The 24533-nt window shown below is 52.4% G+C and overlaps 1 protein-coding gene across 3 annotated transcripts in view; it reads right to left on the bottom strand.

Moving 5' to 3' along the window:
• ACLY (ATP citrate lyase) overlaps positions 1-24533 on the bottom strand; it is a 42729-nt gene that overhangs the window by 13345 nt on the left and 4851 nt on the right. Inside the window, exons 3-20 of one of the 3 annotated variants that reach the window (XM_043468786.1) lie at positions 23258-23380; positions 21350-21412; positions 20725-20915; positions 20183-20262; positions 19079-19209; positions 18199-18317; positions 17269-17405; positions 16528-16589; positions 14371-14488; positions 12222-12376; positions 11664-11754; positions 10654-10734; positions 7351-7492; positions 6898-7066; positions 5120-5224; positions 4014-4210; positions 905-986; positions 306-416 (exon numbers count right to left, since the gene is read on the bottom strand). In XM_043468786.1, coding sequence (XP_043324721.1) covers positions 306-416; positions 905-986; positions 4014-4210; positions 5120-5224; positions 6898-7066; positions 7351-7492; positions 10654-10734; positions 11664-11754; positions 12222-12376; positions 14371-14488; positions 16528-16589; positions 17269-17405; positions 18199-18317; positions 19079-19209; positions 20183-20262; positions 20725-20915; positions 21350-21412; positions 23258-23380 — 2157 coding nt within the window. The remainder of the gene's footprint in view (positions 1-305; positions 417-904; positions 987-4013; positions 4211-5119; positions 5225-6897; positions 7067-7350; positions 7493-10653; positions 10735-11663; positions 11755-12221; positions 12377-14370; positions 14489-16527; positions 16590-17268; positions 17406-18198; positions 18318-19078; positions 19210-20182; positions 20263-20724; positions 20916-21349; positions 21413-23257; positions 23381-24533) is intronic. The other 2 variants (XM_043468796.1, XM_043468805.1) reach the window with 2 other exon arrangements.

Below are 24533 nucleotides of genomic sequence, written 5' to 3'. Positions count from 1 at the left end.
TCAGCGAAATTCCTCATCCCTTAAGGAGCAGTTCATCTTCTCTAGACGCCATCTCAACCAATCCAGGCAGGACGTTACTCGTACTCTGAAAAGGGACTTGAAGCCTTGCTCTGGCCTCAATCTGGGGATCAATTTGTCTCTTGCAACTGGACTTTAGCTTCTAGAGAGGAGGGGCCCAGCTGGCCCTTGTGGTAAGCAAGCGGGTAACGAATGCTTATTGATGGAACTTGCCGCTTCCTAAGATGGTTTCCCAGAGATGCCCCCCTTTGGGCCCCCCGCCCAGCAGGGACCAGTCCCGGCCATACCTCGGAGGAGAACATGGTGGCACAGGTCCCGATGCACCAGCAGACCACAGGCTTGGTGATGCGGCCCTCCTTGATGCCCCGGCAGATCTTATACTCCTCCGTGCCCCCTATCTGCCAGGCAACAAGAAAAAGCCCCCGAGTCAGTGGAACCCATTCTGAGTTGCTCCAAGAGCAGCAATGCAGCAGGAAAATCTGTCCTGAGTCAGGCAGGAGCCCAGGTCATCAGGTGTCTGGAGTTCCAACTTGAAGATGAGAGAACAGGGGCTTTGGTCAAATAACAGCCTGGAAGATGGAGATGAGAGATGCAACAAAGTATTTTCAAAGGATGATGGGTATCCTCGGAGAGTTCCTAGAACTCCCCCTTCCTGATCTAAGGGTATGAGATAATTTAGGACCAGATCTGATCAGGGGCACACGTCAAAGAGGTTCTTTGACTCCAGCTATCCACTCTACCCACCAGGGACAGACTGGGGCCAGCCAGGGCCTGTCACTTTCAGTTTTATACATAAACAAAATGCATGACTTTCTTAAAAACCAAAACACCATGACTTTTAGAAAAAGAAAAAAAATTTTAACAAAACAAAACAAAACAAACTCACCTCTCCGAGAACCACAATCATTTTGACTCCTGGAGTGTCCTGATAACGTAACACATGATCCATAAACGTTGAGCCGGGGTACCTGGTGAGAGCAGGAGATGCAGTGAGGTGAGGTGTGAGTACAGGTGTGGGAAACACACGCGTACTAAGATCACTGGAGTTTTTTGTGGGTGTGGATGCTCAGTGAGGGTCCGGAGATGCCTCAGGAATAATGGGGAAGGGGAGGTAGTAAATGGAACACAAGGGAAGGGAAGGAAGAGGAACTAATAAGCGCAGAGAAGTTCATACGGCAGTAAGAGACACCTGGAGGGTGCACGTGGCTGGTGATTTTAAAATACGTCCACAGGGACTTCCCTGGCGGTCTAGTGGTTAAGACTCTGTGCTTCCACTTCAGGGAACACAGATTTGATCCCTGGTTGAGGAGCTAAGATTCCACATGCTTCTCAGCATGACCAAAATAAATAAATAAATAAATAAAATATGTCCATAAGTTCCTTTAAAAAGGTGGAAACTCATGCCTCTCTTCCTGAATTTGGGTCGTTCAACACTCTCCCCTGACTAGCTCACTTTGGGGGAAGGCAGCCAAGAGCAGTGGCTGGGGGAAGGACTCTCAGACATCAGGGCAGAGGCCCACCTGCCAGCCACCTGCAGCCTGCCCATATCTGACCACCTCAACAGAGACCTCCTGTGCACCTCCCAGAACCTCCCAACCAAGCCCTGGATCCTAAAGCACAGGAACCATGAGGATACACGTTTATCACTGCAGTCACTTTGTTTTGGGGTGATTTTTAAGAAACACAGCAATAGATGACGAATGCCGCATGCCACGCTGCATCCCAGGCTATTGCTAGAAGGTCTATGTATAGGCCGAAATATTTTAATTTTCTACTGTCACATGGGTTTGCAGGACTTAAGGCCAAGTAGGCTTCAGATCTCCAAGGTCCTTTTGACATACTCAGCAGCATTTAAATCCCAAGAGGACAGTATAACTGGCAGCACCGCCCAGGCTCGTCAACTTGCAGCCTTCTGTCAGGGAGCACCAGGGGGCTAGGGGTCCTAAGACCACCTCCCCAGAGACCTCAGCAAAAGTCCCTTCTCACTCAGGTGTTCCATTCGGAATGATCTGGGAGGGCCAGCAGGGTTGACAAGGTGGCTCAGTCTTAACAGCTTTTGGTTTCTAGGCCGAACAATAGCAGCAGTAATGACAGGACAGTAGACAGTAACAGTAAACATTTATCATGGCAGCAAGTACCAGGCATTGCTCTAAGACATTACTCAACTGATGACCTACTATTGTTCCTACTAACAAAAAATAATAAGAACACGATTTGCAACATAGTAAGAAATATATATACACACACGTCTCTGCTCCCAGTTCCTGACACAGAGCTCTGAAAACCCTCGCTATCTGAGTGACAGGGGTACTAACAGCATCTTTTGTTCTAATATTTGGTCTTTGGCACTGGTTCTGACCCAGCACGCATAAAACCTTTGTCATTTCCTGAGTCACGGGGGTGGAGAGCAGTGTGTTTTGTTTTCATGAGGCAACTCTTAGCAGGCTGGTACAATGTGTTCAACGGAGAAGGCACAGAAGCTCCACGCACTCTCCACGCCATGACCTATCTCCCTCTTCCACCTCGTTGCTCCTTAGTTACATACTTTTGTAATAACCCGGGAAACCTGTGAGTAAATTTTTCCTGAGCTCTGCAAGCCCTTCTAGCAAATTATTAAACCTGAGGAGGGAGTCATAGGACCACCCTTCCCCCTCCCCACCCCCCACTGATTTATAGCCAGTGCTCAGAAGTACCAGAGGCTGGGGTTTGCAGAGTCCTTGAGGACCAAGCCCCGAACCTGTGGGACCTGATGCTATGATGCTACTTCCAGACAGACAATGTCAGAATTTAATTGAACCGTAGGACCCTGAGTTGGGGTATCTGCAGAGAATCAGAGAACTGCTCAGTGTTAGAAAATTATTCTTATATTTGTGGCCAGAAGTGTTAAGTGCAGTAATGAATAAAAGAATAGTTTTCTCTTTCCCTCTTTTTTTAATTTGGCTGCCCTGCATAGCTTGTGGAATTTTAGTTCCCAGACCAGGGACTGAACTGGGCCCTTGGCAGTGGGAGCTTGGAATCCTAACCACTGGACCACCAGGGAAGTCCCCTCCTTTTCACTCTTATTAACCACAGTTAACACCAAGTATTTACTAAGCACCAGGCCCTGTATTAGTCTCATTTAATCCTCCAAACCCAGGAGAAGGAAATGGCAACCCACTTCAGTATTTTTGCCTGGAGAATCCCCGTGGACAGAGGAGCCTGGCAGGCTACAGTCCATGGGGTCACAAGAGTCGGACATGACTTAGAGACTAAACCACCACCACCACCACCACCAATCCTCCAAAAACCTCCAGTGGGGGATATTACTCTACTCATTTTCTCTATAAGGTTGATGGAGGTCTAGGGAGGGTTGGTAACCTCCCCAGGATTGTAGCAGCCACCCCCTCCCCGAACCCTGCTACCCCAAACACAGAAACTAGGATTTGAACCCCTTGGGCCCGATTTCAGAATAGGCCCTGCTAAGCACTGCCCTCTGCTGCCTTCCTCTGGCCACAAATCAGACAGAATTACCCCCAAAGCCCAAACGCCTTTGAAACACCTTTTTAGGGAGTTTGGGATGGTCATGTACACACATCTATATCTAAAATGGATGACCAACAAGGACCTACTGTATAGCACATGAACTCTGCTCAATGTTATGTGGCAGCCTGGGTGGGAGGGGAGTTTGGGGGAGAATGGATACATGAATATGTATGGCTGAGTTCAATGTTCACCTGAAACTATCACAATATTGTTAACTGGCTATGAAGGTGCAAGTGTTAGTTGCTGAGTCATGTCCAACTCTTTGTGACCCCATGGACTGTAGCCTGCCAAGTTCCTCTGTCTATGGAATTCTCCAGGTGAGAATACTGGAGTGGATATCCATTCTCTTTCCCAGGGGAGCTTCCCAAACCAGAGATCGAACCTGGGTCTCTGGCATTGCAGGCAGATTCTTTACCATTTGAGCCACCATTGGCTATATCCTAATACAAAATAAAAAGTTAAAAAAAGATCACCTGTCCCCACCAATGGCCACACCCTCGTAGACGCCATCCGTGGTTCGAGAGATGATATTGTTGAGCTCGTTGGACATGCCGCCCGAACGCGAGACGTAGGCCACACTGCCTGGGCGGTACAGCTTGGAGGCCAGGATGTTGTCCAGCATCCCGCCAGTGTTCCCGATCTTAAAGCACCCGGGCTTGATGCCACCAACCTGCCGGGGTGGAAACTTCGGTCAGGGAGGAGGGCAGGCTGAGTGACCAGAGAGCTCTGCCGAGTCACAGAGCCCAGGATCGCCCACCCAGCCCACCCTGGCCAGCACCTGCACATGTGGTTTCCTGCTGAGGAAGATTCTTCTCCCCCTCAAGAGACATTACCCAGAAAAAAGGAGCCATGTGTATACAACGTGGCTTATAACTGCAGATCCAGATGTGCACACTCAGGGTTAGGTAACCTCTTTTGCTCCAAAAGGACAACCTCATCCAATAAAGGTGTCTGATGCAAGCGAGTACTCTGCTCAAGATCACCCTCCACCTCTGAGACAAAAGGTCCCTAGGTCCCTGGCTTAGCTCAAAAATCTTAGCTTCAACCAAATTTTTAGTGTAACAACTAAATAAAAACAAACAACAACAAAAAACATACACAGGGCCATTTTTTGTTACAAGAAGAAGCTTTGTGTCAAGAATAAAGCCCCTAGGTAGATTTCTCTTTGGTTCACAGTTGCAGGAATGAATAATCAGAGACCATTGTATGGTTGTATGAGGATGGACAAACACTTAAAACAAAAAAAGCTTCTTAGTCCCTTGAAACTATAAAGGGGATCTGGTCTGGGGAGACAGCCCTTTAAAAAATTAACTGGAAATGGACAGGGAATTCCCTGGTGGTCCAGTGGTTAGGACACAGTGCTTCCACTGCTGGGGCCTGGTTATGATCACTTTTTGGGGAAGTAGGCTCTCTCAAGCTGCAGGGAGCAGTCAAAACAAACAAGAAAACAAACAAGCAAAAACTGGCAATGGACAGACTGACTTTCAGCAGATACTCTCTCAATCTTTTCAAACTAGATGGGAGATAGAAGAGTCAACGATGAGCTTTCTGAGAGCCTGGAAGCAGAAGGGACACTCACAGTGGCAGGTCCAATGATGGTCACTCCCTTCTGCTCCGCCTTCTTGATCAGCTTCCTCGTGAGGGCCTCAGGGATGCCTTCGGCTATGATGGCGATGGTCCGGATCTAGAGCACGAAGGACAGTTATCGTTTCACCACGTGAGACGACGAGGCAGCAACCTTTCCTGAACCCACCTCCCAGACCCCTCCCAGGAATAAACATGACAATATGCACCTCCTTCTTCCCACCAGCATCTGGTCATCCAACCCTCCCCCAAAAGAGAGGCACCTGAAACTGCTCTCCATGGGTTACCATCACAGTGAGTCCGTAACCAAGCAGAAGCAAATGTTCCAGAAAACTTGCTGTAGTCAAAGCTGTTATATTCTCGCCCATCCAAAAACTGACATGACTCAGCCCCACCTGTCCAGGTGCCTGATTATAAATCAGCTATAGGAATAAGCTGCATGACAGAAACAGGCTGTTTCCACACTTGGACCAGAGAGTAGGCTAAGGGAAAAGCCAGAGCAGGTGGGGTTGAGTGAGAAAGATCCCACACAAACCTTTTCTATAAAGGGTAAGACAGTGTTTGAGGGTTTCTTGGTCATATGGTCTCTGGGGATAACTAGTACATTTTGCCTTCAAAGCATAAAAGCTGCCGTGGACAATGTGTAAATGAATGAGCTTGTCTGTATTCCAATAAAACTTTATTTACAACAACAGGCAGGGGGCTGGGTTTGGCCCTTGGGCTGTAGTTCACCAACCTGTACTCCAGATTAGAAAAGCTGCTCATTTTTAACAGGTATGTTTGGTTTTTTTTTTTTTTTTTTGGCTTCATCTAGATATCAAAACAAGTTTATGTTCTCTAGTCATAAATAAGTCAGTTCTGTATCAGACAATAATTTTGAACAGAAAAATGACTATCTTAATCTGTAAGAGCTCTTACAAATCAGTAACATAAAAAGATAAACACCTCAATAGAAAAAATAGAAGGGAGGCCACATCACAGAATGCAAATGGCCAACACATATTTTCAAAAGCTCATTTTAGTTAATAATCAAAGATATGCAAATTAAATAGAATGCCTATCATTCTGTCAAGTATATATGTTCTTTAAATCCAAGCATTCAGTGTTGGCCAGGGAGGCCTGGCATGCTGTAGTCCATAGGGTCACAAAGAGTTGGACACAACTTAGCAACTGAACAACATCAACAGTGTTGGCAAGCAGGATGGATCAAAGGCTTTCAAAGCTGCACATTCTGGTGCAGCAGTGTGACTTTTAGATATTCACGTGGGAAGCAATGAAGGATATATGCTCATCACGAGACTTCAAAAAGCAAAAATGATGTTGCTGGTAAATACTGATGTGGAAAGCGTCACTGACAGAGAGGGATTATAAAATAGATATGTTATTCCATTTGTTCAAATCCAGAAAAAGGTACGGATAAGGATGTACACCAAGTCAGCAACCATGTTTCTGGAGATATTCTTCCTCTTCTTACTTATCACCATTTTTTCCGACAACAAATGTGTAACAATCTTACAATAAAAATAATGCTTTTGATCCTGTTTTCAAAACCAGTCTCAGCACGGACAGCACCTGGTGGGGATGGATGATCCTGGACTCTGCCAGCCCAGGTGAGCAGCCACCTACCCTCAGTGACCACCTCGCCTCCTGAAGATCAAGTCTCCCACCACTTTCACCCAAATCGCTGGCCAGTCCTGAGTCCCAAGGCCTTTGTCTTGGTGAACACCATTCAGGACGCCCCCGGCCTCCCGCCCCCAGGGCGCAGTGAGCTACCTGAGCGTAATTCATGGTCTCCATGGTGCTGTCATAGGCTGAGCGCAGGGAGGCGAAGTTGATCAACACGTCCACCTCCGGGTGCTTCTTCATGGCATCAGCCATGTTCTTGAAGACAGGGATCAGGATCTCCTTGTGACCCCAGTAAAACTTCTGTTTGTGGTCCCCGCTGTGAGAAAGGCAGAGGAGGGCTGAAGACACGGTCAACCTGCCGGGGCTCAGGAGGAGCTTCACCCAGAAGGTAAAAAGGCAGGGTCACCAATTTCAAAGAGTTTAGTTCATAGGAAAGAGATCCCCCAGAAACATCAACCGCCCCCATGTGAGATGGGTAGATGCCTCCCCAGCAAGGGGGCATAAGCCAAGGCCCTCCCAGCTGTGTCGCTGTCAGAGGAGGTGCGATGAGGACCTCCCACTCGGTGGTTGCATCCAGCCTCCCTGCCCTGAGTGACTCACGTGAAAGGGTAGACCATGGCGGCCACCGAGGGCTCGTCGCGGGAGCAGACGTAGTCAAAGTCCAGCATGCCCTGCACAGCCCGGGTCTGCATGCCCCACACGATGGCCTTGGTGTGGCGGCTGAAGAGGGTGGCGCTCTTTCCTGGTGGGCAGAGACACAGCGAGTGCACCCAGGACACACACCCCCAGGGGCTACCTGCCAGACCCCTCCTTGCCCCAGGTCCAGGGAGAGTGACTCATCAAAACTGCAAAGGAAGGCAAGAGGATGGAACTCGGACAACCTGGGGGACGACGCGCCTGGATTTGTTCTGCAAAGAGGTAGCAGAGAGTGAGAAAAGAGCAGAGAAGTCCTGCCTGGCTGGCAAAGAGCTCAACAGTGAATAGACAGCAGAATTCCTACAGGAAAGGTGTGTATATGCAAATAAGGGCTTTATCAAAATATTTTTTTGGCTGCGCTAGGTCTTCGTTGCTGAGTGCAGGCTTTCTCTAGTTGCGGGAGCTACTCTCGGTTGTGGCGCATGGGCTTCTCATGGCGATGATTTCCCTTGTCGTGGCACACAGGCTCTAGGGCACAGGCTCAGCAGCTGCCATGCGTGGGCTTAGCTGCCTCGTGGCATGTGGAATCTTAGTTCTTGGCCCAGGAATCCCCTGCACTGGCAGGCGGACTCTTAACCACTGGACTATCAGGGAAGTTCTGATCAATTATTTTTAAAGTCATCTGAAAAAAAAAAGTTAAGTTCTCCCAATCAGAGTGACTGAAAGACATGTTTTTTTCTAACTTTGGTGTGGGGGCGGGGGAAGTGGGGGTGGCGGGAGGCGCGGCCATGCTGCTCAGCATGAAGGATCTTAGTTCCTTGTCCAGGTATTGAACCTGTGCTCCCTGCAGTGGAAGCATGGAGTCTTAACCACAGACCACCAGAGAAGTCCCGTGGACTTTTTATTTTTTAATTGAAGCACAGTTGATTTACAATGTTGTATTAATTTCTGCTGTATAGCAAAGTGACACAAATACACACACACACACAAGTACATATATGTCTCGCGGGACACTGAATATAGTTCCCTGTGCTATACAGTAGGACCTTGTTGTTCACTATAAGACTTCAAACAGATCCCCAACAATCCTTACCACCTGTGAACTTGGACATAAGCCAGCTCATGTCAGGATTTGAACCTCTAGATTCTAGGTCAGTGTAGGTGCAACGAAGAGGTCTGTTGTAGGCTTATCTCATCCAGCGTCCACCTGACCTTCCCACAGCCTCCTCCCAGTGGCTTTTTCCTGCTCCTAGAGGGGTCACCAGAAGGCAGGAAAAGGCAGAGGGGATCGGAAGCTGGCAGTCACCTAGAGCAGGCGGGTCACCTGACCCTCCCGCTCTCAGCTGGCGGAAAGTAGCCCTCAGGGGAGGTTCTCAGCTCTCCCCCAAGAAACATAATGCAGAGAGCTCAGGGGCATTTAGTATTAATTAGCCTGCTGTACCATCACTGGCTTGGCTAACCAAGTTCAAGGTCTAATTAAATTAAGAAGGAGTTTCCCTAGTGGTTCAGTGGTTAAGAATCTGCCTTGCAATGCAGGGGACACAGGTTCGATCCCTGGTCAGGGAACTAAGATCCCACATGCAGAGGAGCAATAAGCCCAAACGCCACACCAGAGCCCATGCGCCACAACAAAAGATACCGCCTGTCACAAGGAAGATCCCAGATGCCACAACTGGGACCTGATACAGCTAAATAATTTTTTCTTTTTTTTTAATGAAATTAAGAGATCACTTTCCCCAGGCACGGAGGATTTACATCCCCGTGCAGGCTCGCCTCTTCCATCACAGCCATAAGCTTCTCATGACAGAAGGCTCCCGATGGTGCCAACACCCAGGATTTACTGTGCCCTGGATCCATCTGGGTTCAGTGAGACATGAGATCACAGAACAAGTGAGGCCACCTTGTCTAGTTCCCTCACTTTCCAATTCCTGCAAACTGAAGCCCAGAGATGCCAAATGACAGAAACTGTAGGTCATCTAGCATCAAAGTCAGGATTACACAAATACTAACATGAGATGCAGCTCAACTGTGCAAGTGAGGAGGGACATAAGCCAGCATTGCCCCACCCAGCTCCCCATTTCCGGGGACCCCCAGGACAAGGTCTGGAATCTGTACCAACCCACATGCACTCCTAGCTTGAAAAGGGCAGAACTGGAGCACTCAGCACACAGAGAAGACAAGCTGAAGGTGGCGATCCTCAGCCTGCTAGAAGCACAGAGGCCCCAGAGAGAGCCTGTGCTTTGGGGCTAGGCCCCCACAAAGCTCCTCCACTGGCTCCCCTGTCCAGGCCCAACTGCCCCCACCTCCTGCCCTCCTTTCCCACATAGCTCAGGACTGACAGTAAGACCAAACCCATTTCTCCCTCCACCCCACCCCCACCCCGGCCAAGAGCTCTCTCACTGAGAGTCTATTCAGGGCTCTGCCTCAGGTCTGGTTTTCTACGTAAACAAAGAATGTTGCCAGAGGCTGGGAGGAAGGGCTACTTGACCTCCTCTAGTTACCCCTTTCCTCTTCTTAGCAAGGGGTCACAGGTCATCCTTAAGAGACTACCATTCCCCAGATTTTCCACAGCTGTGAATATCAGAAAGTTAAATGGGAGACCTGACACTTTGCACTGATGCATCTATCCACCTCAGTGAACCTAGTCACATGCGCACGCGAGTGTGAGCACGCACAGATCATGTCCCTGCTAAACAGTGACCTCACACACACACAAAGCCCAGCCTACATGGACTGTGTACCCTTCCGGGTCTCTCTCTCTCCTTCTCCATCCTGTGTTCCACTCAAACCCCAGAGCAATCTGAATTTGTCCCAGGTGCTAGGAACTCTGGGATGCAGTTGGCGGTGGTGAGACTGAGATGGGAATAGAAAATGAAGCCGTCATGGGATGCAGAGAATCAGGTGGTCAACGGCTCCCCTCCTGGCCCGCTGGCTCCGCCACGCCCCCTTCAGTTTCCATGGCTTCCTCCTGGGCTCCACTCCCCTCTCCGAGGCAGTGGGCCTGGCTCCTGCCCCTCCTGCACTGTCCACTCCCTCCCACGTATGAGCTGGCAACAATCCCCAGAGCAAGGAAAGCAGGGGCGTGAAATAAAACAGGGGTGGGAAGGGAGGGGGAGCGAAGACCAGGACTTGGGGGAGGCTACATAGAGGCAGGGACAGAAAAGATACCAGACAACGCTGCAACCCACCAGGGACGGGGAGACAGAAGCACACAGTAAAGACTGTAACCCACTAAAAAAGCCACACGCGGAGCTGGGGGCATCCTACCTTGCAGGGGTCTTGGACTTGGGACTGAATCTGTCAAAGAAAATGACCAAGGCGACTGAGTGACCCGTTGATGGCTGGAGGCTTTGGAGGGAGAGGGTGGGAACAGGGAGGGGTTGGTGGACGAGCCTCACCGGGCTGCCACCCTCACCATCTCTTGTCTGTTCATGACAGACAGGGGCCCAGCCAACAGAAGAGCGAGCCCCGACCAGCAGAGTGGAGGCAAGAAGGGGCAGAGGGCCAGAAGGCGCAGAGAGAGGAAGGAAAGCACCGAGGCTCAGAGGGTGCGTTGGACACCAAAGGCCCAGGCCTGTCCTCCTAATCCTGTTTTGTCCCCGGGAAGCAGGGGACATCAATGAGATGATGAGGCTGAGAGGATGGACCTGACCGTGTGCTGGGGACAAAGCAGACGTTTTAAGGACTTCCAATTCTGAGAGCCTGGAGCCAGTGCCACTATTTCACAAAACACCTCAAGCACACTCTGTCCGTCCCAGGAAGAGACCCAGTGGTAACTGACATGGGCTACCTAGTCCTGGTGGCAAGGGCTGGCTGGCAGGGATCAGGTCTCTGATGAATCAGAGGAGGGAGAGATGAGCGGGCACATCAGACGGGAGGGCAGACAACGTGTGCCCTTGAGGTGCGCTCCCAGGAAGGTGAGACCCAGGATGGTGTGGGCAGGCACAAGAGTCTTCTGCCATCCTGAGCTTTGGGCTCCTGCCATCTGCTCAGGGGGAGGGCCTGAGGGACCTTCCCCCCGACCTGGTACTCCTGTAACTGTCTCCTCCACAGCCCACCAGCCCAGATCACACACCCCATGGGAGGGGGCAGAGAAGACAACTGAGGAGTGGGCTGACCCTGCTCGCAGAGAAGGCTCCGGCCACCACATCTTCGTGTCCCATTCCTATCCCAGGTGCCACGCCCAAAGCAAAGCCCGAACTGCTTCCATCCACCTCTGCCGGCCCAGTGGGGTCTCAGAAAGGAACAGAGGGTTCTAAAACCACGCTGGGAGTTACCTTGAGGCATGGCAGGTTTGGCCTTCTTGGCAGGTGCCACCTCATCTGTCCTGGACTCAGAAAAAGATGCCGTCCTGCTGGGGGCCGGAGTCTGGGGGGATAAGGGGGAGAGAGTAAGGGTCATGGAGAATAGCTGGGAAAAAAGCCAGTGGTCCTTAAGGCCCCAGAGAACTCAGGTAATAAGGACGACGACGCACAGCTCTGTTCTCCACAAGATGCTTTCAAAAGTACTATGCTAATAACCCTCTAAGATAGGAATCAGTAATGTTCCCAAGCTATAGACAAGCAAACTAAGGTTCTTGGTGATAACTGCCGAGGTCCCTCCCTCCGCAGGATTTGAACTCGGGTCTGATTTAAAAATCCCCGATCTTTCCACACCACCACCTTGACTAGGGCAGGAATAAAACCAGCAGAGATACAGAAACTAACCACACACAGCCTTCTCCCTGTACCTCCCCAAGGTCCCCAAAAGGTGGGGACTGGGCCCCGGATGGGATGGGGTATGAGGGGCAACAAAGATGACTGCAGGCTTTGCAGCAGAGGAAGACTGGCACCTACTGAAGTGCTCCCGCTGGCGTTGAGGAGGAAGTTTGCGGTGTGGGCCGCTGTGGGCGGCTGATTGGGGATGGGCCGATGGCCCAGGGCCATGCCCACGATAGCCGTCATGTGAGTCTCGGTGCCGAAGACATGAATGGGGATCCCAGTGGTCTTCCCTGTGAGGAAGGAAAAGCATCCATCACTTGAGTCTCCTAAGAAGTGCCCGTGGCTGCAGGACTCTGCCAAGGCCCCTTCTGAGCCCTGGCCGTGTCTGGCACCTTCTGTGCAAGCCCAATTATCCCAGGACAAGTTGGTAGTCATTTTCTTCACCGCCAAACAAATCTCTGTAAAGACTACCTGCCAGCAAGAGCATGAAACGGCTTTATGGACGCCCTCCAATGACCACAGCATCGTGAGAGCCTGCCCTCCTCCTTCTCTGCCCCTGTCGCCTGTGGCCATCGCCCCACCGACCCCAGGCCTGGCCTCTGTTCTTGAACACCTGGGGCCCTCTCCTCTCCCCAGGGCTCTGCCCTGCTCCTTCCTCCACATGGAGCTGTCCCCTGGCTGTCACCCAGCTCAGCTCAAGTGTCACCTTCTGAGAGAGGCCCTCCCTGATCTGACAGCCGCTCCCTTCCACGCCGCCCTGCCTGGAGATCCCCGGCAGACAGCATCTTGTTCCAGCCACTGTTTACTTGTCTTAATGTCCCTGGAGTTTAAGGCCCCAGGGGTGACTGGGTGACATTCACTGAGCTGTGAGCCCACAGCATGTCTTCAGTTTTAGGTGAGAACTAGGACTTGATACCACTTCAAGTGATCCAGGTGGGTGTAATGTTTGCCATGGATCCCAGATTTGAGAAAATGGGAAGGTGGAAAGGTCTGGTCTCTCAGTCAGAGGGCCCGCTCACTGAGCAGGAGTGTCTTACATCCACCTCCCCTCTGTCTTGTCACCTGCCCCCCAACCCCCGCCTTATCTCCCTCCACCCCCACCCCTCACCCCTACCCCCACCCCACCCTCCACCCCTACCCCCACCCCACCCCTCACCCTTACCCCCACCATACCCCCTCACCCCTACCCCCACCCCCCACCCCTCACAGAACTGCTCTTGGCACCAGGGCTGTGCTTCCCTCAAGACCAAAGCCCGCTGGTTCGATCAGGTCAGCTCAGAGAGACCTAATCTTAGTCCTCGCTGATGAGATGTGGTACCCCTGAGTCTGAGGTCTCTGGAGCCTGCAGGAGGCGCCCAAAATGGAGAAGGAAGAAAGGAAACCCAAATGGACCCACACCCTCACTTCCCTCAGCTCAGCGAGGGGGAACTCCTTCCTGTTCTACCAGCTATTAGATCCCTACCTCCATCCAGGCCTGGACGCTAACCCGTCTCCCTCCCCTCGCCCCTCAGTCTGGGCCACCGCTCTGTCCTGGAGCTGCCACAGCCTCCTGGGAGGGCTCCTTGCTTCAAGCTGGCTGCCCTGGCGGCCTTATCTCCACCTGGCAGCCTAAATAGCCCTCAGCCCTAAGTCAAATGGTGTCGCGCCTCTGCTCAAGTCTTCCAGCAGCTGCCAGGGTCACGCCCAAGCGCCCACGGGACCTGTACTAGCCCCACATGGCTTCTCCCTTGGCCTCTCTGCCTCCAACCTCCGCCCCAGACCCCTCAGTTGGCCCCACCTCAAGGCCTCGGGACCTGCCCTTTCATTTGCAGACACCCACCACCAACTGCTCCATCTTCTCCTCAGATTTCTGCTCAAATGCCACCTTTCTGGCCAAGTGCTCTCTGACTGCCTCATTTAAAACTGCCCTGTCCCCTCCCAGAGGCCACCCCTTCCCCAGCTGGTCCTGCCTCATGCCTCCTGAAGCTGCAGCCACTGTCCTCCATGACACAAGGGCCTGCTGCCTGTCAGCTGTCGTCTGTGGCCGTGACCTCAGGGCTCAGCACAGGGCCAGGCGTGCTCAATGAACAGCTGAATAAACTGCTTTCCTGCCCATTCTGAATTTAGGTTTTGGTCAGGTGCTGTATGTCAGAGGGCACAGAAATGCAGAAGCCAGCTGTCGCTCCGGGGAGTGAGGTGGGTGGTGGGAGGAGCATGGAGACATTAGAAGACTGACTTGCTCAGGAAATCCTGAGGAGGCAAGACACGCGGGGTGGGAGGAACAGAAAACATTCCCCCATCTTACCGACTTCTCCCATGACCCGCAAGCCCTCCTGATAGTTGGGGCCACCTCTTCGGACAAAGATCGTGACCTCGTGCTCCTTCAGGGGACCCTGGTAATCTCGAATTGCTCTCACGATGCCCTAGAAGGACCAAGGGACAACACTCAAGTGATTAGAAAGAAGGCAGCAAGAAAGTAAGCACTTACAACCATGGGAAACAAAGTCCCAGGGCTGCTGGGACTTTCCTGGTGGTCCAGTTGTTAGGACTCAGCGCTTTCACTGCCAGGGCCCCAGGTTCAGTCCCCAGTCAGGGAACTGAGACTCCATTAGCTGTGCTATGCAACCCAAAACAAAACAAAAAAACCCAGGGCTGCTTCTCATGGATCACAGAAAGACCCCGGCAGTTAAGAATTCTGTGAATAGACTGGACTATCCCCAAGCAACCCAAAGGCCCAAGACTGGTGACCACTGGTGATGGTGCTGAGGTGAGAACAGGGGGTACCCAGGGGTGACACCCCTCAGTGCATGGGCCACTGGGCCTCCAATGCTGCTGTTGATCAGTCACTAAGTCGTGTCCGACTCTTTGTGATCCCGGGAGCTGCAGCACACCAAGCTTCCCTGTCCTTCACTATCTCCAGGAATTTGCTCAAACTCATGTCCACTGAGTCAGTGATACTATTACCATCTCATCCTCTACCTCCCTCTTCTCCTCCTGCCCTCAATCTTTCCCAGCATGAGGGTCTTTTCCAGTGAGTCGGCTCTTTGCATCAGGTGACCAGAGTATTGGTTCTCAGATGCCAGTGGGGCTTTGCTGGTCTCTCACCCCATCTACAGCTGTTGTTTTCTTACTGTAATTTTGGGGGAAGCTCTATACCAAGATCCTATGCAAGAGCTGTCGGGGTTATCAGGACAAAGTCTATTTCACTGTCAAAGTTCTACAAAAGCTTCTCCAAGTGACTTGGGAACAGCTGTTGCAATGGGCGTAACTTTCAAAACGTGGGCACATGCACAGGTGTGGACCAGTTTTGTCTGGGCAGATGGAGGGCGAGTTTATGGAGTCTAAATTCCATCATTCATGGCATTTCATGGGAAGCTCTATACACAGTGCCTGCTCCAGACATAACTGCCCTTATCACTGGTGCTGCCTTTATGACAGGCCTGCTTGGAAGTTAAAGTAAAGCTGTTGAGATCCACCTGTGTTACATTTATTTGTTGAATCAGGTCCAATTAGGGACCTGTTTTAGGTAAGACTAACAAGGCCTTGTCCTCTATTCCTTGAGAGCTCAGACTTGCAAGACTAACATTTATTTAAGCATTCTTCTTTTTTTAAAATAACATATACTTCTGATTTTTTTTTTTTTTTTGCTTTGCCAGGCCTTAGTTGAGGCACATGGGGTCATTGATCCTCATTATTGCAGCATGGGGGGATCTAGTTCCCCGACCAGGGATCGATCCCGGGCTCCTTGCTTTGGGAGCACATAGTCGTAAGCCACTGGACTGCCAGGGAAGTCTCAATCTGTGTATTATTCTCCAAGCTTGTATGGAACTACCAGATGGCGGACATTCTTCTGAACAGCTGCCCTAAGCACCTGACAGTATGGGATATAAGTGGCCTCCTGAGGCAGCCACCTTGAAGGGGAGGAGTCTGGAGACATGTGAGCTCTCATTCTTCTTACTGGTAGTCACACTCTTTAAACTGGTGCCCACGGCCCTGACCTACGGACAGAGACCCAGGATGACTGGCCTCTGACTGGATAAGCAGAAGGCCTGCAGCCCAGGGCATCAAACACTTCCTCATGCCAACCTTTTGGGGAAGGGGCAGATGACTGGGAGACAAAACACCAGGAGGTGCAGAGAACCCAGTCCTACCACAGAACATTGGAAATGGGGTCAATCAAGCCAGTTCTTTAAGAATTGGTCCTGAAAGAGGAAAGGCAGAAATTCACCTTCTCCCCATATTGCAGGTGGGAGAATTACGGCTCAGAGAGGGTCAGCTGCTTGTCCAGAGAGACACACAGCTTCAGAAAATCCATCCCAGGGTCTTCTGCATCCCTAGGTCAAGACCGCCCCCATCCTGGCCTGGGTAACTCATGGGGACCTGCTTCTGTCCCAAATCTTCTTACAGAAACTTCCCTTCCCTGCTTCCCCGCAACCCACCACGTTCCCCTGCAGCTGGTTACCTTGAATGTGGCAGCCACGTTGGTGAAGTTTGCAATGCTGCCTCCGATGATGAGGATCTTGCCTGGATTTGGAACAAGAGAGAAGTCAAAAAAGGGTTAGAAAGGTAGACTTGGGCGTCGTATCAGAAATCCAACTGAGGTCCCCCAATTGTTAGGAGATACCAGTGCAGAGGTGGGGAGCAAGCTGGTCTCTCCTGATATAGTTTTATCAGCTCAACCCTACCTTACCTACGTCTCCGAGCAGGTGGTTAATCCAAACCTGCAGAATCTCTGCAACATTCCTAGCTGGCATCGAGAAAGCCAGCATGGTTTCTGGACACCCCTGGTGGGACTCTCTGTCTGGCTCATGGGAAGGGGAAATGGTATCTGTAGTCCCAAAACACAGCACAGGTGGTAAGGGGAAGCTGGGAACCACACAGCCTGAATAATAAAGGTGTAAGCAGGCCACGAAGAACTGAATTTATAGCAGTCAGCAAAAGCATGCCGCTGCCACACCTCCGCTGCAGCCTCCCTTGCACCTGCTCACAGGACTTCGTGTATCCACCCCTTCCTCACCTGGAGCCCCCAGAATGACAGGTGCTGTCACTGCCTGCCACAAAGTCAGGGCAACCTCGGTCCGGAAGTTAAATGATGAGCCCCAGGTTGCAAAGGACCAGGACAACCTCGTGCCTCCCAGCCCAGCCAAAGCTCTTCCCACCCCAGGACACTAGGCCGGGCCAAGGAACAGCTCGTGTGTCTCACCATCTGGGTGCTTCTCGCGGGTCATAAGGGAGAGGATCGTCTTGGCATAGTCATAGGTCTGCTGCTCACTGGGGGCGCCGGAGTACTCCCCGTAGTTCGCCAGCTCGTTGACACCTCCCAGGTCGCAGATGGTGTCACTGCCAGGGAGATAGGGAAGTCAGAGCTGGCAAAAGGCAGCAGCCTGGTGCCTGCGGGGGGCCACACAGACACCCCTGAAGCCTTGAGACCAGGCCGCCTCTGGAAGCAAACTCTCAGCCCTCAGACCCTCAAGCCCCTCACCAGTCATACTTGAAGGTTAACTGTGCTGCGTCAGACCCTCCTAGGGGAGCACCCTGCCAGCCCTACACGACATTCTACGAAGTATGAAAATATAACTATTGCTGTTGTTTAGGCACTAAGTTATGTCCGACTCTTTGCGACCTCATGGACTGTAACCTGCCAGGCTCCTCTGTCCATAGGATTTTCCAGCCAATACTGGAGTGGGTATCCGTTCCCTTCTCCAGGGGATTTTTCCTGACCCAGGGATCAAACCCAAGTCTCCTGCATTGCAGGCAGATTCTTTGCCGCTGAGCCACCAGGGAAGCCTGTGACTACTGATACAGGTGCTAAAACACCTGGAAGGAGAAACACCGCGGTGACACACTGGGGCGTGGGCTGGGGACACGACCTGGTTCACTTCCCTGATCTGTAGCACCTTCGTATGGAGCACCTTATTACTAACGGCAAGAATTAAAACTGAAAATTTAATTCTGAAGCGAAGAAGACGGTTTTGGAGACATTATGGGTAGGCCTTTCTGGGATGTCCTGAGGGTTCCTGCTCTGCAACCAGAGAGGGGGATCAAGCTCTATGGTGAGGGGCTTGATTCAGGCCACACGTGGGAAGCCTGTGGGGGACCCGACCATCAGCCCCTCAGCAGCCCCTTCGGTCACCTGTACACGACAGAGGCACCCCCTCCGGCCACCATGGTCCAGATTCTCCCCTTGGGATTCAGCAAAGTCAGCTTCAAGCTTGCCCCACTTTTGGCATCCAGATCTGCGATGTAGGCTTCCTGGGGACCGGAGAGCAACAGGTGGGCCCTGGGGGCACCCCCTTCACCAGGCTGCAAGACCCCAGGGCCCCTCCCTTTCCCTTGGAGCAGTAGGAAAAGGGCCTTCATTGTCCTCACAGGGTCAGGGAGAAGGGTTTGTGTGGGGCCTCATGGGCCTGGGACAAAATGGGATGCTGTCTATAAGCACCAAAACCACTGCCTGGAAACAAACTTCCCAACTCCTTTCTCTCTGATTTCAAGTCCCACTAAGTCACTTGCTTCTACCCTGGCCCCACTCCCAGCATCTCCCTGCCTAACTCATTACATGCCACCCTCCCCCAGCCGGCCAGGCCCCATCCGTCCCCCCAGCCCAGACTCTTCCCCTGGCCTAGGTTCTGTCACACGTGCCTGATCCTGCTGTGAGGATCTCTCCGAGGATGGGGTGGGAAGCAGCAATTAAAATTCTCAGCAAGTGGCCAAGACAACTATCTTCCTGACAGGATCAGGGGGAGCCACTCGGAATTACTGAGAAACAACAAATCAAGTTATGAGCCCAGGGAGGTTGATTGAGAGAGGAGTCTAAAAGGATTTCTGGCCAGGATTCAGAGGCTTGGCTCTCTCCTACCCCCACCTCCTTTGGGGTTTTAAGAAAATTAAATGGCTCGACCTTCCTTTCCTGCCAAATATATAGCTCACAAGGGGGTGGGGGGAATGCTCATCTGAGATTAGTCACCCCGCCCGGGCCCCCCTCACTCTCAGTCTCTTCCCCACAGCAGCCTTACCTCTGGGTAAGCCTCCCGCCCAAAGGGGGGCGGGAACTCTATGTCACCCCACTTCACTTTGCAGATGTAGTCGGCAGTGGCATCCACCTTGGCAGCCAAGTCAAGGACGTAGACGCCATCTTTGGTCACAACTTTAAGAAAAGCAGAGGCGATCGGACATGGATACTAGCAGAGGTGACCGTCCACCTCTAACCCCCTCCTGGCTTTCCCACACACCACTCCCATGGGGGCCCACCCAGGCCTCACGACTCTCCAGCTCAACAAGAAACCAGATTGGTTCTTATGGAGACACAGCTTTTCGCTCATTCAAGGAAAAACAAATTCTACAAGACCACCCCCACTCCCTGATCTGTAGGTACTAGGGCAGAAACCTCTGCTTTAATTGCCATGGCAATTTTTAAGCATTAGCCATTCACCCATCCACAACTCTGCTATTTAAAAACAAAAAGTGTTTCAAGCACAATGTCTAAGGCCCCTGGGTGGGCACCCCAGGGTCCCTTAGGGTCCAGCGAGAAGTGGGAAGAGGGGGAGCTGTGGGTGCACCGGGCCCCCCACCAGCAGGATGCATTGACCACCGCCTCGCTGGAGTCCACTTCCCTTTACCCAGGGCCATTGCGCTAATTTAGTTAGCACAGAGCCATCTGGTCCATGAGAGGGGCTACATCCCCCAGATGGAATCTGAATCAGGAGTCTGACCTCAGAAGCCCTGGCCAGAGCCAGCCCACCCCACCTGCCTCTTGCACAACCCGAGAGCCTTCGCCAAGGTCTTTCCAGCTGTGGGGGTCAATGATTGACTAACTCCTGGAGTGGGTGGAGGGGAGGGGGGCCTCTGAGACACCAAGAGGAAGGGAGGGTCTGACTGATCAGGTAGACGCAGGGGCAGCCCAGCTCACGGAAGAACAGCCTGATCCACTGGCAGGAAGAGCCACCGAGCAGAATCAGACCATAACCAGGACTTCCCCATCACAGAAGAAACTGGAGTTGGTGAAACAGAAGGATGATCACAGCCTCCTGAGAGCCTGGGGAATCCCTCTGCCCCCACACACCTGTCTGCTCTGCCCTCTGCAAGCGGTTGTGTGGGCCCACCCCAGCAGAGATAGTTACCAAGGGGGTTGATCTCGAGGTAGGTGAAGTACAGATCCTCATAGAAATTGAAGAGGCCGGAGATAAAGCTGGCCAGAATTCTAGAGGGGGAGACAGAGAGGGACCATCAGTCCACGAGGGAGCGGGCTCAGCAGCCATCTCTCACTGCTATTGACAGCTCCACTCCCCAGCACCCACTCTGCTGACCCCTCCCTCTCCTCTCCAAACCCTGCTCTCCAGATGTCACTCTTCAGCCACTGAGGCGGAAAGAGGCTGTCAGGCACGGAGCAGGAGGGGGGCCCACGCCAGACAGACAGGGGCAAGGAGGTGAGGAATGCTGACGGACATTTCAGTCTGAGCCAGCCTCGCCACTGCCCCCGCCTCCCTCCCGGGGACCGGGAAGGACTGTGACTGCTGGCTGCTCCCCATCTTCCAGCCAAAGGCTGGGGTTGGGTAGCCAGTGCCCAGACAGGGAAGACCACTCCGCTTGCCCGCCTGTACCCAGAGCTGTCAGCCTTCCCCGTTCCTACACCACCACCACCCTGCCCTCCCTCTCACTCAACTCTTTCTTGTCTTCGGGGGCGTGGACAAGCAGGTGTTTCTTGATGTCCTCGGGATTCAGCTTCTCATCCACGCCGACGAGTAGTTTCTGGGCTTTGGCATCCACGTCGCCCACGTCCACCCCACCCTCGTGGTGGAACAGGACATAATCCCCTTCCCGGGTAGCATAGATGCAGACGTAGAACTCCTCATCCTTACGCGGGAAGAGGGCACCATATGGGTGAGGGGCCCAGCCCCAGTAGTATCATTTCTAAAACCCCACAGACACCTCCCCCCGGGTGAGACCTCAAGGACAAAGAGGCCACTGCCTTGCTGGCTGACAGTCCAGACTGGGCCAATGTGACCTGCTCTGGGGCAAAGGTCCTCCCTTCAAGTCCTTCTCACTCCAGCACTGGGAAGTCCCCTCTGTTACCAGCGCTGGTTCCTTTCTGCTGCAAACTAAGCCCTTCCTCTCATCTCTGAACTCCCCACTCTGCAGCACCCTCAGACCCTAAAACCGCAGCTTCAGAGACTCTGGTTGCTCTGACTTTTCTCCAGCAGCTTGATTTCTCCTTTCATCAATTGAGGATCAACAGGCACAATGCTCCCAGAGGGCGAAGACCCAGCTGGGAGCCACCTCACACATACCTGAGTGTGGGGGACAAAGGGCTCGATCAGGAAGTTCTTGAGGAAGCCTGTGGCCTTGCCAACCTATGGAGATTGAAGGAGATACAGCTCAGGCAGATGGCACACCTTACTCGCGGGGCAAAAGGAGGGATGACCCTCTGTCCTTCCACCTCACCCGTCCATCAGAGGTGGGGCCCCAGCACTACTGCCACAACACCTGCCAGAAAGAGATCTTTCCAGAAACTAGGGCAATGGGGTCACAGACCCTTACACTAAAGAAGTCTTCATGAGACCCCCTCTTCCACCCCCTGCCCGTGTGCCAGCCACACTTTGACACTTCTAAAATGTCTCGCACCTTCTGTTCCACCTCCTCTGGAGGGTGACAAATGAGCTGGAATGTGGTCCCGCCCCCCAAAAGCATCGATCCGGAGCCTCTCCCCCTCCACTGTCCCACAGATCACGTGCTCGGACAAATCAAGGTTATCGATCCCAGAGCTCAGGCAGGGAGACCCAGCCTCAGGCGCAAGGAATGGCTGGGGACGGGAGAGAGAATGGAGCTTGACAGGGAAAACTTTTCCTCACAGACTTTCCCTGTTGACGACAACAAGCCTGCAGAGCTAATCAGTTTGAGTGGGTCCCTGGCGGCAGCCGAGGCGAGACAGTCCTCACCCTCCCTCCCTGCATGTCCCGAAGCCCCCGCCCGCCCATGCGTGCGTCATTGCTGAGTCAGGGACCAGTGATCCATCAGAGGTAATGAGCCGCTGCTGCCCGGGCCAACACTGCTGCCAACTCAGATGTCCCCAGTGTCTCCCCCGACCCCCTGACAAAGCCAGCTAAGAAGGAAGCATGAAGACCTCCCTGGGGGCACTGCTCAGCACCCCCCAACCCTGCTGTCCTCTCCCCAAAGGCCTGGGGGCGTGAAGGTCAAGATCCCTCCACCCCCAAGCCCATGTATAACTTCAGGGATCCCTCTTTACCCAGGAAAGCCAGAAATGGGAAATTAACAAGAAGAGCTGATTTGAGGAAGCCCGGGTAAAAAGGGAGATGGCTCCATCACCACCTTCATCCTACTCTGGGGAGATCAAGTTAGAGAATAGCTCAACCCTGATCCACAGTCACCCCAGATGGGACAAAGCCAGGTGTGGACAGCACATCCTCCCTGGCTTAAGCCAAGCCTTGGTCCACTCCCTGCCTTCAGTTCTCCAGCTCCCTTGGGGAGAAGAAAAAGAAATGCAGTTTTATTTCTGGGCATCACTTAGCCTTCCTAAGCCATATTTCCCTTCAACTCTCTTACCTACAGAGTTGAAATTAATCAACAAGCTGGGAGAAGGCAAGAACTGAATTGATTCTTCAGTATTAATTGTCTCCTCCTCGGTTCTTGGCCCAAGAATGTTTCTGCCTAAACGATTCTGCATCTCCCTTCAAGTTTGTTTTTTTTTTAAATCGTTCCCTCTTATGTATGCAGGTCATGGTGAGCTACCCTACCCTTTCTGGTAATTGAAAAGAAAGGAGCTCCCAAAGTAGGTCTCAGAGTCCCATTTCCATGACTGTTGTTAAAGGAACAGACTATTTTGTCCTGGCTCGAGTTCCTTAGGCTTAGCTGCCCTGCAGCATTTGGGATCTTACTTCCCTGACCAGGGATCGAACCTTCATCCCCTGCACTGAAAGGCAGATTCTTAACCACTGGACCACAGAAGTCCCTGTATTACTTCTACTGGTACAGCACATCTCACCATTCCCTGTAAGGGGAGCTCAGAATGAGCATCCAACTGGCCCTACTACATAAGTCAGCTCTGCAGGACTCCTGCCCTCCCCAGGTTGCAATCGGACCAGTCGTGGGGGTGATCCATAGGGTTGCAGATCTGGAAGCAACCATGTTTGCTTCTATTACTACAGCACATCCACCCCCAACCCTACACCCAGACTCACTGTAGCCTCCTGTCCCAGGCGTGGCTTCAGCCAGGACTTGACTCCATCCAGAGTGAGGTTGACCCCAACTAGGCCCAGCTTTCCACGCCGTTTGATCAGCTGGTCTGGCTTGACCACCAAGCTCTGGAACAAGAGAGTTGGTTGATTTGTTCTGTGTTTTAGCTGAGCCATGTGGCTTGTGGGATCTAGTTCTCCGACCAGGAATTGAACCCAGGCCCTTGGCATTGAGAGCCTGGAGTCCAAACCCCTGGAACACCAGGGAATTTCCAAGAGGGGTTTGTATTTAGAGCAAAGGAGAGGGGAGAGTTAAGAGGTAGTAGTCTAGGGCCCCAAAGCACAGGATAGCCTGGGTGGCTTCCAATTCACCCCACTCCCAAAGTAAATTCCACCCATCTTCAAGGTCAGCTCCCAGAAGCTTCTTCACCTATCCCAGCCAACATCTTTGACAACCGGGAATCCAGAGCTGTCCTGGCTCAGGCTAGAGTCTGGCACAGAGTAGGTGCTCACTGAATACCTACTAAATGAGTAAAGAATTCCCTACCTTCCCTATGTGATATCTTAGCTTCATTCAACAGCTCAGAATATGGACTGGCACCCATGTTCCAAAAAGAAAGAATAGAAAGAGAGAGCCCTGGGGTGACAAAGCACCGTAGAAGACATCTGGTCAACCCTATCCCTGTGCTTGAACCCCATCTACAAGATCTACAAGCAGCCCCTAGCCACTGCTCACACACCTCCAGTACCAGGAAGTTCACCAACTCCCTTTGTGGTTTGGGGTTTGGGCTGCCTCATAGCGGAAGGAAAATTGCATCCCTGAACACCCTCCCACTCACCCCCCTCACTGGTCCTAGTCCTCTGCGACCTGCCAGAGATGTCTAAATGGATCTACAGAGAGGATTCTATCAGCCATTCTACACAAAGTACAGCATCACACTTCCTCATGGCCCTGACATTTTCCTGATGGAGCAGGTGGTTTTTACTGAGCATTTACCAAAGGCCAGGCAGCAGACCAGAGACTTTCCAGGCATTATTATTAGTCCTTAAATTCACAGGGTGAGTGGTATGCCCATTTGACAGATGGGGAATCTAAAACTCAAAAGAGGTGAAATGGCCTGCCCCAGGCCACATGGTTGAGAACCAGAGAGCCGCCAGCCGGACTCCAGTTTGTCCAGTTCCAGTCCAGGCTCTGTACACAGTGCCGGGGGACCTCAGCATGCGGCACACAGGGCTGAACACGAAACACGCTCAGCCCCCTGCACCCTGCGCACCCAGGCAG

Source organism: Cervus canadensis, chromosome 1, assembly GCF_019320065.1.
Source record: "Cervus canadensis isolate Bull #8, Minnesota chromosome 1, ASM1932006v1, whole genome shotgun sequence".
Taxonomy (NCBI): Eukaryota; Metazoa; Chordata; class Mammalia; order Artiodactyla; family Cervidae; genus Cervus; species Cervus canadensis.
This window is presented reverse-complemented; position numbering and strand designations above follow the sequence as displayed.